Here is an 18,842-nt window from a genome sequence, read left to right on the forward strand (position 1 = left end):
CCAAGGCGGAGGGTGGGTGGGACTGGGCCAACCTCACCGCTCGAGCTGCAGCGCCTGGGTGGGGACGTTCTCTTCTTCTGGCTCTTTCTCTTTCATTTTTCAATTTTCTTTCCTCACCGTCCCCACCCCCCCCCCCGTAACTGTTTTAAATAATTCCTCCTCCACGCCTGTGTTATCACCTAGCATGTCAATACGCTGCTGTGCCACCCACCCCTCTCCTCGCAGAGCTGCACGTTAACATTTTGCACCCGATAATGTGAAGCAATTAGTGAATGAAGAATAACTTTCCTACTTAAAAGCATGACGGGTCGGGAAAAATCACACGGATGGATCGCACGGGGAGTATTAATTGCTTTTCTCTCAAATGACTCCTAGTGTAGGAGAGCCCATATGGAGAGAGAGGAGGAGGAGATGCTGCGGGAGAAACAAAGTCTCCGGTCCTAGTGAGGAACGTAAGCCCCAGCGCACCTGAGTGGGCAATTTCCTTCGGAGCCGGAGGCTGCGGCAGCCAACGGGCACCGTGTGCTGATGCATCACACGAGGGCCGGGGGTCCCGGGAGCAGCAGCTGGGGAGTGCGGGGGTGGGGTGGGAGGGGGCAGCTGGGGGGCTGGGGGCTGCCCGGAGCTGTCGGAGAGAGACCACCGCTCTAGAAGCAGCGAGCTCCCGGCCCGGATGGTGTCACCTTCCCCTGGGGTCTGACTGAAGCGGGCTTTGGCGTTTTGGGTGGCTGCGGTGGCAGAGGAGCACCGCGCGAGGCACGGGGCTGCCTGGCCTCTGCTTCTGTGGGAGCATTTCCTTCGGAATAAATGGCTCTTGTTGGGGATCTCTGCTCGCCCACACAGCCCTGGGATCCCGTGGGTCGCCACCACGGTGAACTCCCCAGCACCCGTGCAACACCGTGGTCTCTGGAAAAGAAATTGAAAAAAAAAGAAGTGAAAAAGGAAAGGAATGTGCTGGAGCTGGGGCAGAACTGCTCCCCCCCGGGGCTCTGCTCCCCCCAGGGCAGCACGGCCACCCTGCCGCGGGGTCAGCTCGCTCCCCTCCGAGGCCCTGGGCCAGCGTGGGTCGCGGGTTCACAGTGGGAGCGTGCGAGGCGGCCGCGCTGTTTGCAGTGGCTCACATCCAGCCCCCCGAGGGGGGGGCACAGCTTTGGGGCGCTTTGGGCGTGGCCGATCATTACAGGTGGCACCTCCTGACTCCCGGCACTCCGGGCCTGAACTTCAACAGGGAGAGAAGGCACCTTGGACCCAATCCCGTTAACCCTTTCCCGGAGGCGGCCGGCTCGTTTTCAGGCTGCCCCCGCTGTCCCCGGCGTGGGGGGGCCGTGTCCGCAGCGAGGCTGTGTTATTGCAGCAGGGCCCCCCCTGGAAGATCAATGCTCCCCAGCCCGGCCGCGCAGCACGGCACAGGAATTCCCCAGCAGGCCGGGGCTCGGCCGGCCTGTTTGCTTTCGGCACAAGCCCAGGGCGCAGCAGCGCTCAACACAAATATTTATGGGGCTGGTAGGAATGAAAGTTTTGAGAAAAAAATTTTGAAAAATTTAAAATTAAAAAATCTCTCCCCCCCCCCCCCCCCCCCGCATCCCGGGTGGGGCGGAGGCCGGGCGGCGAGGGGCTGCGCCCGGGCACGCGGCGCGGTGCCGGGGGTGGGCTCGGTGGCCGGTGCCCGCAGCCCGCGGGGTGCGCGGGGCCGGTGCGGGGGGCGGCGGCAGGTGCGGGGGCGGCCGGCAGGGGGCGCCGTGGTGCAGCGGCGGGGCCGTGCGGGGGCCGTGCGGGGCGGGGGGATGTGAGCAGCGAGGTGGCGGCTCCCGCCCCGCCGCTCCGCGCCATGGGCTCCCTCGGCGGGCAGGGGGAGGAGGCGAGCGGGGCCGCCGCGGGGCCGCTCCGCCGGTGCGCGTAGGGCAGGACCCCCCCCCCCAACATCCCCGCCACGGGTGCATCACCCCGCCCCGCCGTGCCCCGCAACTTTCCGGTACCTGTTGCTTCCCGCACCCCGCCGGGCTCCCCCTCATCCCCCTGCTAATCCGCCCCCCCCCCGCTAATCCACTCCCCCATCCCGCATCGTTCCCGGTATGCGGAGCGCCCGGCCGGCCCGCGGGCTGCTGCGGCGGCGGCGGGGCGCGCCGTGATGGGCGGCCGGGAGCGGGACGGCGGCGGCGGCGGCGGCGGTGGCTCTGCCCGCGGCCGGCAGCCCCCGGCCGGCGCCTCCGGCAGCGCGGGGGGCCCATGCTCTGCTCCGCCTGGCCCCTCCGGGCACCCGCGCCGCTTCGCTGATGCCTTTCTCGGGCGAGGAGCGGAGCCTGCAGGGGATCTACAAGCCGGCGGGGCCGGCGGAGGGCAGGGGGGCCGCCGGGGCCGCCGTCTGCACCGAGTGCTACACCAACCGCTCCTTCGTCTACGACGATGGCAGCGCCCACAGGTACCCGCCGGGGGTCGGTCTGTGGGTGTCGGGGTGGGGTTGGGGGGGGCTCCGTCATCGTGGGGAGCCGCGGGGCTGGGGGACCGCGGACACCCACCCCCTACCCCCGTGCGCAGCCGAGGGGATCCCCTTCCCTCCCTCCCTCCACCGGGACCCCGCAACACCCTCGCCCCATATTCCCACCGCCCTTCCCATGCCTGGAAGAAAGTTTCTGCAACACTCCCAGGCCTGGCTGGGGTCCCCTGCGAGCACCCCTCGCAGCGGTACCCCCTTGGGAATGAGGTAGTTAGAGGCTGCCTGGGTAGAGGGGCTTCTCGGAGACCCCCAAGTTGTTCCCAGCCATATCCTTCAGGGGAAAAAGGGTCGGTGCTGCCCGTCTGTCGTGCCCGGCACGGGCTGAGGCTGAGCTCCGCGGTGTGCGGGTCAGGCACTGTTTTAGAGGAGCTGGTTTGGCTGAGCCCTGCAGGCACCCCAAAGCCAGAGGACTGTAAAACGCATGTAGGTGAAAAGGCTACGTTTTCCCTCGGTGCATCGTGACCCACGCTCTGGCTTTGGGTTGTTTTTATGCCGAAGTTATGATGTCCAGCACGAGGGAGGGGCTGCGGTGTAGGAGTGAAGAGCTGCTCAGAAGCGATCACAGGGACGCGATGCCGCTGTCCTCTTGTGCCCAGACAGCAGCAGACGTGTCTCACAAGGGGACGTGTGCTCGTTGCTCAAGTACCCCAGCTTTTCCTAATAACTCCTTTATACTGTCATTGATGCGATTATATTTATTAGCGTGGCTCTTCTGACTGTCACACTCATCAAATGTCAGCTTAAATGAGCAAATGAAGTGTTGTGTACCAATTAATTCTTGGCAGATAAGGACCTTGGCTGGGTTTGTGCCCTGGGCTGGTCAGCTAGGTTTTTTTATGATGGCATCTGCTCGCTGTGAGTTAGGGAGCCCATCTTTTATCCCTAAAAGCCTAGATGGAAAAAGAAGGAACAGTCCGTTCGGTGAACTCTTTAACTTTCAGTATGTTGCCACTGACTGGGTAATTGGTAAAAATACTTCGATATTTGTTCTCGGGATTAAGTCCCTCATCATTTCACCTTGCTGCCCTCTCTGTCAGAGGCACAATGTCCGATGCGGCCAAGGCATCGGGGTGCCTCGGGACCCAGGACCACCTCACTCCTGAGAACACCATTCGGTTGCCTTGGGCATGCCAGGGGGGCTGCGGCACCGCAGGGCCTTCACCAAACCCAGTTTCCTCATTTTGCAGCTGTACTTGGTGTGTTTGCAGAAATGACGTCCTTGAGGAGGTTATTGAATGCATCGGGGCGGGGGGGGGAAGATCACGCTAGAGGCAGCAGCTGGTGGAGGGTTTGGGCTCCAGCGTTACGGGAAAATGATGAGTTGCTCAGCTCAGACAGCAGTTATTGCTCCTTATTCCTTACACTGCAGTACTGCTCGCGGTCATTTATCCTCATCTAACGCACAACAACAAAATCCTTGTCCAAAGGTCCTTCCCTCTGTCTCTTTCAATCTGAGTAGAAGAGCTTTGGTTTTTAATTATTATTATTATACAGCTCAATGTGTTTCTAACCCCCTCTGGCTCCAAGAGGTTGAAATGCCGCTGCTTTCCGTGGCTTGTCTTGCCTGCCTCTGTGCTCAGCCCCTTTGCTGCCCTTCCAGAGATATTGAACAAGCTGGTTGGAGCCCTCAGGACTCGGCAGCTTTGTCTGTAGCCGCCTGTTTCCCCAGCTCCACCTCAGAGCAGCCTGGATCTCCAATGTACTTTTTCAGTGCTGTTCAGCTGAAGAGGCAGAAAATGATTGTTGTAAACAGGCTGAAGAGAAACGTGCAGGAGCAGGCAGAACAACGAGCACCATCTCCTCCATTAGGTGATCCCAGGGGCCCGCTGGCTAATCTGTTTGGTTGCCTCTTCTGCAGCTTGGACTGGGGGTGCGCATCCCTTTCAGTGGACGATCATCCACATTTACCGACCTGCTGTCGCTCAGCCTCTGCCTGGTTTCTTCATCACCTCATCAACATGGGTTTTACCTCTGAAAGGGCCGTGAAGGCAGCACCCTGCCCGTGTCTGACGTGGGGTTTGTGTCCGATGGGTGTTCGGTCCCCGGGGGAGCCCAGGGCTCAGGAGTCCTGTGCAGGCTCCCTGGCTCGTCTCCGCTCCGTGCTTCCAGGGGCGTACTTGTAGCTGTAGGTGTGATGGCAGACAAGCAGACCTGTCATCAGAGGTGTGTGCAAAAGATGTGAGAGCCAGAACATATCTGAGCAGCAAAGGTGTATAACACGTTCCATCTACCTTCTGCTAAATGCTCAAGGGGACTTCAGCTGGGCTGGCCTCGTTAAAATAAATGCAAGCCTCAGTTATCCCCTTGCTTAGCAAACCTAGAGATGGCTAGAAGCTGTTGAAGAGAAAGTTCATCTTCTCAGTTGCGTGTGTGTAAACGTCTGCGCGCTTTCTCTGGGTCCTCTTTATAACGGGACAACGGTCCTGAAAGTTCCTTCCAGTCAGAAAGCGAGGGGTTAACTATAAAAGTACTTGTAAGTATGTTTGGGGAGCAAATACCCATTTCCGGCACAAAGAGCCTAAATTTTACTTCCCTGCCTCATGGGAAATCTGGGTAAATGTTTGTACAAGGATCCAGTCCATCATTTAGGGGAATACAGGATTTCCTCCAGCCAGCACTGTGCTTCCTGTGCCTTGCCCATGTAAGGGCACTCTGGTAAGAAGCAGTGATGGATGAGCGGCCATGTGGAAGGACTCATGCAAAAATATCCCACACAAGGGAGGGGGCCTGGGGGAGAAGCAGGGATGTGCAAGAGGACGCTTGGCTTTTCCACCTGCAACGTCCCACTACTATGGCTTATTTAAGAAGAAAAATGTGAAAGAAGGCAGCATGCACGATGATGCCTGGAGAAACTGTTTAGGAAGATCGCGTCTTGCATTAGACGTATGTGGCTTTTCTCATATCTGTTCTTAATGTTTCTTACAGATCTGTCTGTCTGCTAGACTGCACTGCTCTGCTTAGGTGCAGGGCTGCTCTTTCTGTTTGGAGTAAACAGTAGATGTCCTGTGCCAAGCGGGGCAGGTTCAGGTACCTTGCCATGTGCGCTGGTTTTGGCTGGGGTAGAGTTAATTTTCCCCACAGCAGCCAGTGTGGGGCTGTGGTTTGGATCTGTGCTGGGAACAGCGCTGATAACCCAGGGGTGGTTTCGCTCCTGCTGAGCAGGGCTTGCACAGAGCCAAGGCCTTTCCTGCCCCTCAGCCCACCCCAGCAGTGAGGGGCTGGGGGGCACAAGGGGCTGCGGGGGACACGGCCGGGACAGTGACCCCAGCTGACCCCAGGGATGTCCCACACCACACGGCGCCATGCTCAGCACACGGAGCTGGGGAGGGAGGAGGAAGGGGGGACGCTCGGGGCGATGGCGTTTGCCTTCCCCAGTCCCCGTTAGGCGTGATGGAGCCCTGCTTCCCTGGAGATGGCTGAGCACCCCCTGCCACGGGGAGGGGTGAAGGAATCCCTCGCTTTGCTTTGCCTGGGTGCGCGGCTTTTGCTTTGCCTGTTAAACTGTCTTGATCTCAACCCACGAGTTTTCTCACTTTTGCCCTTCTGAATCTCTCCCCCGTCCCACTGTGAGGGGAGCGAGCGAGCGGCTGCGTGGGGCTGAGCTGCCGGCTGGGCTTAAACCACGACACCATGGATTTGGGAGCGGGACATGGAGGGAAAGTGGGTCCCAGCTGGAGCGGCTGCTCCAGTGCAGGCACTTGAGAAGTTGAGGTTGGGGGTTGGAGATCAGTGACCAGAAAGACCTGTGAGCACCACTGGCGTGTCAGCTCTGGACATACTTACGGAGGGACAGCTAGAGTGGGCTTGGCTTGATAGGGGCTGTGCTGTGGTGGGGTCTGTCCTCAGTCCCACCCGACTGGGCAGCCAGGACAGATTGTACTTTCTGGCCCTAGAAATCACAGCAAGATTTGGAGCAGTGGCAGCGAGGTAGAAAATACCTATAGGCACCTTCTGCTGCTCTGGTCAAAGCCTCTGAGACCAAAGCCAGCTGTTCCCCTGCTGTCCTCGCTGAACCCGAGGCGATCGGTGAGTTCTCAGGGCTGCGTCTCTATGGGAGAGCTTGGGAAAGGTGATCTGAATCCATCAGGGATATGAATGCAAAAAACAAAAAAACCCAAAGCAAACCAAAAAACCCCCACAACCTTTATTAAACTGGATTCTTGCTCAGTGTGAATGCTCTCATCCAGACCTGGGTTGACTCTCCCATGGCTTCTCCTGCTACATTTCAGATGTATCAGGTGGAGTGTCCCAGTTTAGCACAAGGATGGTCCCAGCAGCTGAGGGCCTGTTGTTGTCTCTTAAGTTTTCCATTTTCTGGAAATGAATGGGAAGATGCTTCTTTGGCAGAGCTTGCACTGAACCGTGCTCTGTAGCTAATTAATATCCAGTTCCTCCAGGCAAGATTACTAGCTTAGACATTTATCAGCTTCCAAAAAATCAGCCTTGTGGATTGCAACAACTGTTGCTCTCGCTGCCGTTGGGATCTTGGCCTCGTTGTTCCTGGAGAAATTGCAATAGGGAGCCATAAAACTACAGGGCCAAACACCCTGTATTTTCAGAGTGTTTGTGTAGCAGAGATAAGAAGGAATTCTGCTCTTGTTTTCCTCAGCTGATTAGGAAAGGGAAGCATGTGGCTCTGGCAGGAGTCTGAAATTCAGGGCTCGACAGGGCTGTCAGCAGGCGGTGCTGCGAAAACTGCTGCAGAAGGGCACCCGCCAGCACACCTGGGTCAGTGGGAAGAGATTTCGGGAACCCCGTGCTATTCCATTTAATGAAGGACCCCCCCCAACATGCTGAATGTCCTTCTTAGAAACTGCCGTTGGGCTCCGGCATGGCTGCATGTCGCCCTTTGCTGGAGAACAGCAAACTAGGTCATTGCTTGTGCTCAAGGCTCTTTCTGCTCTGCAAAAATATTTACAGCATCTATTTGAATCCTCCCAATTCTCCCACATCTTCCTGACCTCCACGCCTGGTTCCCAAGTGCTGCATGCAGTTTGTTTTGGAGCCTGTTAGTGTTTCTTTTGCATCTGTGCCAAACTGTGCCGGAGCGTAGAACATCTCATTCATCCTTCTTATGAATAAAAACAGGCACGGAGCCATACTGGGCCTGAGCACAGGTGCCTCTGGCCTGGTGTCCTTCGGCAGCAGCCGGTGACGGGGCAGAGGGCAGGTACAGAGCAACCCTTCCTGGGGCGGTACCGCCGCAGCCTGGCAGATCGCGATCCTGAGCTGGAGGCTGTACCCAGCGGTTGTGCTTAGAAGACATGGATGGGTGCCTTCCCTGGGATTTGCCTGGTCCCTCTTGGACCCGCTAGTACTTTCTGCCTCCGCAAGATGATGTGACTTCTCTGATGCAGCTGCTGTGTGTGAAAACATGCTGCTTTTCCTTTGAGCCTGCTGCCCTGTGATTTCCCTGGGTTCCTACAGCTCTTGTGATGTGCTTGCTCCCTGGTCGTCCGCTCTGATTTCACCTGCCTTTCATCATGTCTTTTACCAGGCTAAAGGACTCCTCCTGATCTATTTAGTCTCCCCTTGAATAAAATTATTTTACAACCCCATAGTTATCTCTGTTGCCCTTCTCTGTGCCGTGCCGTCTCCGAGGAGGGGAACCAGAACTCTGTGGCTCCGTGGTGGGTTTAGCTGTAGTATAACAGCCTCTCCTAACGTTCTGGGTTTTGACCACCACTGACAGTCCACTGTTGGCTTTGTTGTATTATCTACAGTGACTTTGGTTCTTTTCTGAGTGCTGATTTCCAGACCTTCTAGCTCCTGTGCAGGAAGGTGATTGGCCCCCTCCCAACACCCCTGAGCCAGGCCCTTTTGGATTAGTTGGAATTTATTGATGCTAATTTTTGTCTGACATTTTATCATCGATCACTCAGTGCTGCATGATCCTCCTGCAGCTCTTTACAGTCAGGTTTAGGTTTGACCGTACTGGATCATTTGAAGTCATCACCATCACCTCTGAATTCACAGGATAGCAGAGGGCCTTGTGGGACTCCACAGAAAATGTTTGCTTCAGTGTTTCTTTTCTGTTTGTCTCCTGTCTTCTAATCCAGAGACATCCCCCCCACTTCGTCCCATCGCATCCTGGTCTGGCAGGTGGGTTGATGAGCCTGCCTTTGGGGTTTATTTCTGTAAGTCTTTGTATCCTTGAACAGTGTGAAAAGACTCTTCCTCCTCCCACGTCTCTCTATTATTTTCTGCTTTCAATAGAAGGGAGCGTTCTGCAGGGGTCTGGAGTGTGGAGAATTTTCTTCTCCATGCTTCATCCTTAGCTGCTTATAGCAGTTTGGGGCTGTGCAGGTGGGAGAATTTTCCCAGCTGATCATTAGCAAGAATTAGCACTTTCCTGACCTTGCAGCCTTTCTTTCTTTTTTTTTTTTTTTTTGATGTAAGCCTTGAAAATGCTGGGCACTGGCAAATTTGCTAGAGGGTGTAACAGGGGTGAGGAGGGAGTGAAATGCTGATTGTGTGTTGTGGGATACCAGATACACTCCTGTGAGTAATGATTCTAGAAAGTAACGAGCTCTGCTGTGAGAGCACCTTCTTGCTCGTCCTGATGAGAGCTGGGAACAGATAGCATTGTCCTGCTTGCAACCGGTCATCTACCAAGACCAAAGATGAGGGTTTTGGCTGATTCCCAAGGTGCAGTGGGTGACACGGGTCCCAGGTGAGCTCCATGTGGGAGGGGAAGTCCCAGGAAAAAATGGATTGGGCAACAGCAAGAGGGCAAAGAGGGGAAGGAGGGCTGCCGCTGCCTGCAGAAGGGTGCACTGGCAGGATTGAGGCTGTGATGGAGCATTAGGATTTTGGGGGGGAGAATTATAACTGGCCAAGACCCAGTTAGCTTTCCAGCCTTCTGCACGATGCTGGCTGCAGGAGCAGGGACCCACAGGAGTGTAGCTGCACTGGGGTAAGCAATACTTAACGGCTGTGAATAGAGGAGTGGCTGAGGTACTTGCTGTAGTGTCAATAGGAATTATATTTCCCTTTTTAAGGAGGTAATAGTAGGGGGTTGGCTATTGGCTCCAGGAACAGAGCTGGAGGCTGTGACAAGTGAATTGCTCTCTTTTTAGTTTAATAATCTGTTTAGGTTTAAGATTTTTTGTGGTTGGTTGGCATGAATCATGAACCTGATGTTATCTCTGTGTGCACCAGCACCCTGTCATTAAAGGCTGGGTGATTTCCCAGGGGACTCTGGTGTGCACAGCCTCTGAAATCCCCAGAGGGACTGATGGGGCCTCGAGCGAAGGAGCATTAGTGAGGGATTGCTTCTCACTTCCAGCAGCATGAGTCCTTGTTGCTTAATTTCTTGAGCATTGGGGATGATTCTGCTTTTAAATGAACTTGCGTGTGCTCCCAGGCTGCCTTGCAAACGCAACACTGTGATAAGGAAAGGAAAAAAGGGTCATGTCCTTGCTGTGAAGGGCCGGGTAGTCTGGGAAACCTGCTCCTCAGCATATAGCTCATACAGGGAAGACGTGGTTTAATGTAATCCACAAATAGCCCTGGAGATCACTGGGTCAGGAACATCCCAGCAGGCTTAGTGACTTTGGCTCAGGAGGCAGAGTGTGGTGTGTATTTGCCCTCCTTCCGAGGTTGTTCATGGCCGAGATGGTGGCAGGAGTGCTGTGGGTGCTCCTGAGCCTGTTCCCGGTGGGAGGGGTTGGGCTGGATGGGTGTCTGCAGGCAGAGCTTGGCTGGACTGTCCTCCTCGTCCTGTCCTTGGGTGCAGATCGCTGGTAGAAGTGGTTTGCTTCCAGTGGGGAGCTGAACCTTCACCTCTGGAGGAAGGTCAGTGAGTGAGGGAGGTCCTGCCAGTCCTCCTGTGGCAGGAGCCCTGCCGGCTGCAGGAGCGAGACCCTTGGAGACCTCAGCCCAAAGGCGTTGGGCTGGGGAGCAGGGCTGAGGCCTTAGGAAAGCCCACGCTTTCTCCAGCTTTTTCTTTTGGTACTACTTTATATTGCCAAGCAAAGGAGATAAGTGCCTTATCCTTCCAGGAGGCTTTTCCAGAGAGGCTAAAGCCTGTTTGCTGCCAGAAGTCGGGGGATGTTTCTTGAATTGCAGCATGCCTGCAATGCACTCTCGCTGAAGGACTGGGGGGTTGGGGTTGCTGTGGGTGGCCCTTGGCACATGTCTCCCACCAGCCCTTCCCTGCCATCTCCAGCCTGTTCTTTGTCCCACGCGGTTGCAGCTGTCTCACAAACCTCTGCAAAAGGGAAGGATGGGGTGTGCAACGCCGAAAGCAAAATAGCAAGGGTTAGACTGGAAGCTTGGTGTGCACGTGGAAAGGGCTCCCAAGGCCGTGGGTGTCCCTTCTGTCACCTCCCCACCGTAGCACATAGCTGTGCCTCTGGCAGAGGAAGAGGGAGCAGGAGCATAGGGGCTGGGGGTGGGTGGTTGTGGGGTCCCGACCCTGGGACCAGACTAATGTCAAGGGTCTGCTGAAGAGGGGAACGCCATGATGAGGCCGAGGTGAGGGGTGGAACTAGGTGAAGACTTGGTAGTCACCCCTTGCTTAGCCCCCAGCCCCAGCTGTGCAGGCTCTGATAACATGCCTCTGCTACTCCCTACGCTGCTTATCATCTGCCAGAAAATTAGGCCTAAACTTATGTTAAGAGCCTGGACAGCTTCTAACAAAACACCCTGAGGGAAGTATTTAAACCAAATCAAGAAGCTGTCACTCACTTGCGGCAGCTAAACACTAATCAAAAGCACAACTCATGGTGGAGGGTTTAGTTGTGTTGGTCTCTTAAATTACAGAAGCGTGAACATTTTCGCCGAACCATGTGGCCTTCCATCCCCTTTCCCCTCATTTATCTACTCAAACAGCCCCAGTTTAGCTCCAAGAGTTGTAGCAGGGTGTGCTGTGGTGATTAAGACTCGGGATACAAAGGCATGTGGGGACTAGGGGCTTCACATCAGCTATAAAATTAGAGAATGGGAGCAACTTAGTGGAGCTCCCCCTCAGCTGGTCTGAGACCCCCGCTACCTCCGACCTTGCTGTGGACTGCTGGACCACCAAACAGGTCGTATCGCACTTCCTCTGATTTCATGTGTCTTGCTCTACTAATTTTCGTCTTATTATGTATTGTGCTTACTACATGGGTTAAAGCAACTTGCTTAAGTACAGTAGAAATCTGAAAGTGTGGTATATGTTAGATGCCTGGTGTCTTGTCAGTGAAGCATGTTAATAAACAGAATCTGTGACGCTGCGGGTGAAAATCCGGGAACAGTGTACGATGGAGGTCAGGAGGGCACCGGGATCCAGTCAGTGCGCTGCCGAACGAGGTGCACGTCAAGTGTGAAACCTGGCCGTGCGCCGCCGTCTCGCTTTGCTGGCGTGGCAGCCCCAGACCAGGCTTGAGGAGAGGGAGCTGGTCCCCTCACCTGCCAGAAACCATGTCAAGGGTGTGTAGGATGTGCTTCCCCTCCCTTCTTCCTCCCAGTGTTATTTAGGCTTTGCACTTGGCAGGGGCATCAGCATGACTTGTTTATCTGTGCTTCTGTTGGAAACACCCCAGCACTGCTGGGGACCTCCCTGCAGGATGCTCTTGCCCCGTGGAGCAGGAAGAAGGGGCTGCCTGCGACTTGTTCCTCCTGGCTCCCTCTCCCTCGGAAGGGGCACCGATGTACAGCTTCACCGGCTTCCCAGCCGTCGGGGCTGGCCGAGGATGCTGCCTGCGCCACTCGTGTGCTCGATGCGCTGCCGTTGGAATCAAAGGAAAGTGAAAAGACTCCTCAGCGGGGCTTTGCCTCCCCTGAGTTTTACTCTGTTGTACAAAGTGTACGTGCGCATCAGGCCAGAAGAGAATGGGGAGGCGTGGGGCTGAATTGCTAATATGGGATTGTCTAATAAGAAAAACGGCTCTGGACCTGGAAGGTACAATTTCTACTTTTATCTTCTAGAAAATAGCATTGCCAGCGGGGGGAAGGCTTGTGGAGCTTTGCACTGACTCACGCTTCCTGTTCATTTTCAACGTGAAATACACAAAATGCTAATTTTTCTGAGAGGCCTGTGGTGCTAAATTGCCTCCGCATGTTGAAAGCGAAGCAATGGATGGATTTGTCACAGGGCTTAGCAGTTTTGGAAGTTCTGAGGAACAGCAGCCTCTGACATGGACAGTCCAACTGTCCACAGAGGTGCAAATTTGGAGGCAGGAGTTTAATCTGGGAGACTGAGTGCTTCATATATTGAGTGTATATATGTGCGTGTGTGTGTTCTGCGCTGCTGTACCCACAAAGCCATGAGTGGGTATGATGGGTGGCCAAATAACTTGAGCCAAAGATGCTCAGAGTATCTAGAAATCATGACTTGGGTGTTATTATGGGCTTGTTTGCATCCCTTGGAGGACTTTAAGTTCTTTGAGGTGCTGGAGTGTGTCCAGGGAAGGGCAACGAAGCTGGGGCAGGGTCTGGAGCACAAGTGTGCTGGGGGGCGGCTGAGGGGGCTGGGGGGGTTTAGCCTGGGGAAGAGGGGGCTGAGGGGAGCCCTTCTCGCTCTCTGCAGCTGCCTGAGAGGGGATGGAGTGAGGTGGGGGTTGGTCTCCTCTCCCAAGCAACTTGTGATAGGACAAGAGGAAACAGCTTCAAGCTGCATCAGGGGAGGTTTAGGCTGGAGATTAGGAAAAATTTCTTCACTGCAAGAGTGGTCAGGCCCTGGCACAGGCTGCCCAGAGAGGGGGGGGGAGTCACCATCCCTGGGGGGTGTTCAAAAAAACATGTAGATGCAGCACTTCAGGGCATGGTTTAGGAGGGCTGGGGGTGTTGGGTTGGTGGTTGGACTTGATGATCTTAGTGGTCTTTTCCAACCTTAATGATTCTGTGATTCTATACATCAAAAAGTATTAAATCCATGACCATTGTGTAAGTAAGAGGAAGCTGACAAAACAAATTGAGTGGAGGGTGGTTGCATGTGGACAGAGAATTGTTTGTGAAGTAGACAAAATGATTTTATTAAAGGAAATAGACCCGGCTCCCCAGCTCTTTCCCTGATTCCCCTTTTCTGTATCAAGCTCAGGGCGTTAGTGCCTGGGGCTTTAGTGCTGGTCTTTTTAGCTCTTTTTCATACGTGACCCCAGAGTCACTTTGCAAGTTCATTTGTTCATCATTCTGGTCCCCCAGTTTGATCTGTGGGATTGCCCACAATAAAAGCTCCTTTCACACAGTTGTTCCACGCAGGTGTGGCAGGGGCAGGCTCTGCTCACGCAGCTGGCAGCATTTGTGCTTCTTGTTGGTTATCTCTAAGGTTGGAAGTCATCCTGATTGCAATGACTTATCACTTGGTCATGGAACTTGTGCTTAGAAAATGGAAGAGGTGTTTGTAATGGTGTATTTTTGGGGGAAAGAATGCTGTGACTTGGCCTGTGCGTGTGCTTCTCCCCAGCACGGCCCCTCTCAGGAGGCCGTTCAACCCACACCTTGCTGTAGAGAAGATCCTCCCATGGCTCTGGCCACATCACCTGGGTTCCAGGACTCCTGATCTCTATGGATGACATCAATGGGTCACTGTATGACCTCTGGGGAGGGAGAGGGGATGGTGGGATAACAATCTGGGGCTCTTCCTCTGACAAGCTGAGACATAACGGACAGCGTTAGCTGGTGCTCACAGGGAGACAAGGAACACCGCGCTGCTGAGGCGGTGGCAGAGAAAGCGGCTCTGTGCCTGAAATGAGCAACCCAGCTCTTCCACAGGGACGTCCCTGCAGGGAAATCCTGCCCTGAAAGGTGCTGAGCTTGGTGTCCAGGGAAGGGCGATGCTGAGCTGGGGTGCGAGGCATGCCTGTCGTGGGACCCAGCCCGCGCGTGTGTTTGCCCACGTGCATGCAGATCTGCTGCTTTCCTTCCCTGCGTGGTCTTTGCCCTCTCCTCCGGCTGGGCTGAGCTGTGCTGCCATGCCAGCTCGCCGCCCCTCCTTGCCAGGAGAGCGGTGCCAGCGCCTGCAGCAGTCCGTGTTGCTGGCACGGGAGGGGGGTGCTGCCTTCCAACCCGGCTCTGGAGACCGAGCATGCGTCTCCCCACGCACTCGGGCCATTAGGAGACCCCACAGGGATGTCACTCAGAAGCAAAAAAACAAAAAGGGAGGGGGGAACAGCTGTAACCCGGTAACCGTAAGAACTGTGGGAGGAGAAGCAAATAGAAGATGATTGTATATATTTTAATAAATATAGAAAAAGAAAGGGCAGAATTTCCTGCATGGCTTTGTTCATCAGAGAGGCTCTCAGAGTCTGGCAGCGGCTGAGCTTGCCTTCACTGATGGACCAGGGATGCAGGGCCAGACTCTGCAGCCACGGCTGGTGAAACACTGGCAGGGAAGAGAGCACACGGCAGGGTCCTCGCTGTCCTGGGGCAGCCTTGCTCCAAGAGCCCGGTGTCCCACCCCGTAAGTGCAATCCAGACACCGTTGCCCTATGACGGGTGTGGGCCAGCAAAGAGCAGCTGCAGGCTGTGCCCCACCAGTGCCTCTTTGCTGCCCAAACGGCTGGGTTTAGCCTAGCCACGGTGGTGGCCAGCCTGACTTTGCTTCTCTAACAACAGGTTGTGCTGCAGCCCCACGCCTCTGCCAACAGCAAAAGAGAGGTCAGACCCTACGTATGACTCTTGCTCCACCTTTCCTCTCGGTCAGGGGTTCTCCTTTCTGTCCCAGCAGAGGTGACAGGAGGCACAGCAGCAGCTGGCTGCCATGTTGCAGGGTGGGCTGGGTACCAAAGCTTGAAGAAAAGTGGCTTTGCCTGGGGAGAGGATGTTGAGGTTGGACACAAGGTACTTGCTTTTCTGGCTACACATCCAGACTCCTCAAACATTGTCCTGGGGAAAGGATGGACTTGGGACAGACAGCTGCCAGCAGGAACTTATGCCTCTGGCTCCTTTTACAGCATGGAGTAGTGGGAGAGGAGAGATTTAGACTATAGGTTATACAATAATTTACCCCAAATGTAGGTTCAGCTGCTGCTTCTCTTTGCGCACGCCAGTCCCTAGAAGGAGGAGAGGAAGAGGGTTCTGGGAAGGTCTTTGATAATTTTTGGTGTCAACAGAGCAGGGGATGTCACTGAGAGCCTTGGAGCTCTTGATGGTGCCTGGCAGGTTTGGGCAGTTACATTATGCAGGTACCAGACCGTAGGATTATGGGATCTGTTATTGACCCTGGGTGGTTTGGGATTGGTTTGTGTTGGGAAGCAGGAGGATGCTCGGTGGTTTCTGTGGTGTGTAGCAAGCAAGGAAGCAGAAGAGGAACTTGGGTTGTGTCCTTCCTCTTCTTTGACATATAGCGTCAAAAATAATACAAAAATTCTACAATACCTCGCAACAAGCTTTCACCCCAAGGAGTTTCCTCTGAGGCAAAGCTGCCTTTTGGGTGCTGGGAACCCGAACAGCCTCTGACAAGCTCCATGGGGCATGTGCATTGCAGACCCCCCCGTGGCCAGGCACAGCCCCAGCCGGCACAGGCAGATGTGTGGGCTGACACTGGTCTTCTGCCTGCATTTCCAGTTTCAGGGGATGGCGCTGGCAGCAGCGTAGCTTTCCTGTGTGCCCCAAGTGGAAATACAGCAAGGGAAGAACGCGATTGCGCCCAGCCCACGCATGAGAAAGCTTATTGAAGAATCCCAAGGTTGGTGCAGCTCTGAGGCTCCTGCTGGAGTGTGCTCTGAGGGGCAGCTGTGTTTGCTAAACTGGGATGGTGACTGTGTCTAGCTGCAGTTTAACAGTAGGAGAGATCATTGGGGAGATCTGGTTTGGATCACACTCAGCTTGATCCCCGCTCCCGTGTTCCCAAGAGGCTGAGCAGTAGGGTGTCCCCCTCGCAGCGTGCCGATCGCTGCCGGGGAGCTGGCCAAGCTGGGGGAGAGACGGTGTCGTAGCGAGAAAGCGGAATAGTGTTGAGGTTTCCATATGCTGATTACAGCGTGCATTTTTAGTGGTACATGGTTCTGAAGGAAGGAAGGAAAGGGAAGATAAAAATAAAGCTGCAGTCCTGTATTTAGCTATAAACCACTTTGGGATTTTTTTTTTCCCCAATAGTATTTGAAGACTATGCAATAAACAAGCTTGTTCATGAATTTTTAATTTTATACCACTACTGCTTTGAAGAAGTAGCCAGGTTGCTGTGGCATTTCTATAGCTCAGAATCCCTGTGTCTGGGTGGAGAGGAGGGTTGCAAATTCTCTGTGCTGATGTCCAGAGATCTGTGTGCAGTGCAGGAGCGCTTTTTTCTAAGACACTGATGTGCAACTAAACTTAAAGTCACTGTGTAATTGATAAAGGGTTCTTAATCAAATAGGTGCGTGCAATATTTGTCTTACTGAACCTTCATCCAGAATAAACAAATGTGCCAAATTTTTAAAATTCTGAATGATTTCATATGTGAGAATAAGAGAGAATATATTAAAAATGCACCTGCTACTGTGGATGGGAGAAGAATCTCAGATGCAAATACATAGCAGAAATTGTCTTTCCAGAGACACTGATATAATTGGATATTACTACAATTTCTTAACCCTCATGAAGGATAACGGTAAATATTTGCTTTGTTTCATGAATCTGACACATGATCTGAGGCCATGACAGATGGATTAATTGGGTTTGAAAAGAATCATGTGGAGTTTAAAAAAAAACAACCCACACCTAAACCCCAGAAGACAAGTGTTTGACATTTGAAGAGGAGGGTTGTGTATAGATATGAGCGTCCTTAGCTTTCAGTGGGTGCAGGAGGGTGGAGGACCTGCCTGCCTGGACCTCAGGCAGCCGTGGGGACTGTAAGACAGGGTGGTAGCTCTGCGTAAAGGTGCCCTTTCCACACGCAGTCGGTGTGCCTGTGGCTGTGCAGCCGTAGCACTCGGCCTTTCTTCTGTGAAAGGAGGCAACATGCTCCTCTAAACAGGCACTTAATAATCAAATGGAGATTACCGTGTCTCCTTCAAATGCAATTATAATCGCCCACATTTGGAGTTAGGCACCTGGCTCCCCACCTTAAAGTACGCATTATAATAAGAGAGTGGATGATTTTTATTTAAAATTTATATTTTCTCTCCCTGAAAGTCCAGTTTTAGGATGCCATCCTGGCCTCACAGCAATAAGTAGTCTTACTTGGACTAGAACTTTGCTGGAGGTGGCCTGATGGAAGTATGCTTTCGGCATAATTTATCAGAGTTAAGCTTTAAGAGGAAAGACTGACTTGTGGCTTTTTTTGTGATTAGGTTAATGTTAGATCCTCCTTTGCCATGTGAGCTAGAGATGGTCAGCTAACTTCTGTGCTTATATCAGTCGATCCAGAGGGAGTCCTTCAGTTGACAGGAGTTTGGCTTGATTTCTCTTAAAGACCAAGTTTTGAATCAAAGCATATCATAGAATAACCTCCGTGATGCCCAAGGCCCTGCACAGATGCATTACTCAGTGCAGAGCCTTTGCTGCAGCATGCATATGGCAGCTAAAAGGAATTGAAGAGCTCTGGGGGTATAGAATTAAGTGGCAGATAACATCAGTGAAAATCATCCAAAGTGCTGAGGGTGAGCTGCATTGTCTTCTGGGGCTGTGTTCAGCAGAAATTTCACATACTGGTTGCTCTTCCAGAAACTCAAGGCTTTGGAACATGGTCATCTGGGAACTTATCTACAGGGGTTTGAGTTGTTAAAGGTAGAAGATGGTCTGAGGAGCCTCAGATCACATCTTTGCAGCCAGCAGCAAAATCCCTAGATGTCGACTTATTGCCAGTTTAGAATTCAGCTGTTTGAAGCTCTCTTGCTTGTACAGAGCTTATAAAGCATGCACTGGAGGCAAAGCTGTGGGAAGGTGGTAGCAGTGGGTTGGACAGGCTTTGGGTGAGACCTGTGGAAGTACATCTGGCAGGAGTTGGAGGCTTTCAGCTATTTGGCTCCCTCACAGTCTGAAGTTACATGCGAGGGACAAAGAATCAGCTCACTGCAGAGGCGCGTCATCTCCTCTTCCAAGCTCTCCCTGTCCTTCTCACTTCCCACAACAGGTCTATGAAACTGGAGTTACTGTTATGGCACAGATGAGTTTCACTGATGAAGCCAAAACCCAAAGAATCAGGACCTGTGGTCTTGCCTTGTGGCCTGTTCGCTGGCTTTACAGCTTTGAATGGCTTTGTTGCCTTGTGAGGGGAAGTTTCAGCTTAATTCTTATCCGTTGTAATTAGTAGCTCTAGCTGACACGGGGAGCAGAGTGGTACCCATGTTCTGGCAGGTCAATGTGGTTTGAAAAAGGAGAGCAAAGGCAAGCTCTTAACCCAATGAAAAGGGAGTTGGAGAGCCGGGTGAGTTTCACCTCTTTTCTGTGTGGCAGGGCAGACTGCATGTAGCTGGCCATACACAGCTCTTTGTCTGAGCAA

General features: G+C 53.7%; 1 protein-coding gene across 1 annotated transcript in view; it reads left to right on the top strand.

The window, feature by feature from the left end:
• The first annotated feature begins 1,777 nt into the window (after nt 1-1,777).
• KCNT1 (potassium sodium-activated channel subfamily T member 1) overlaps nt 1,778-18,842 on the top strand; it is a 91,914-nt gene continuing 74,849 nt past the window's right edge. Inside the window, exon 1 of the mRNA XM_064468548.1 lies at nt 1,778-2,419. Coding sequence (XP_064324618.1) covers nt 2,274-2,419 — 146 coding nt within the window. The 5' untranslated portion in view covers nt 1,778-2,273. The remainder of the gene's footprint in view (nt 2,420-18,842) is intronic.

The sequence above is a fragment of the Phalacrocorax carbo genome, chromosome 18 (genome assembly GCF_963921805.1).
Source record: "Phalacrocorax carbo chromosome 18, bPhaCar2.1, whole genome shotgun sequence".
Lineage (NCBI taxonomy): Eukaryota > Metazoa > Chordata > Aves > Suliformes > Phalacrocoracidae > Phalacrocorax > Phalacrocorax carbo.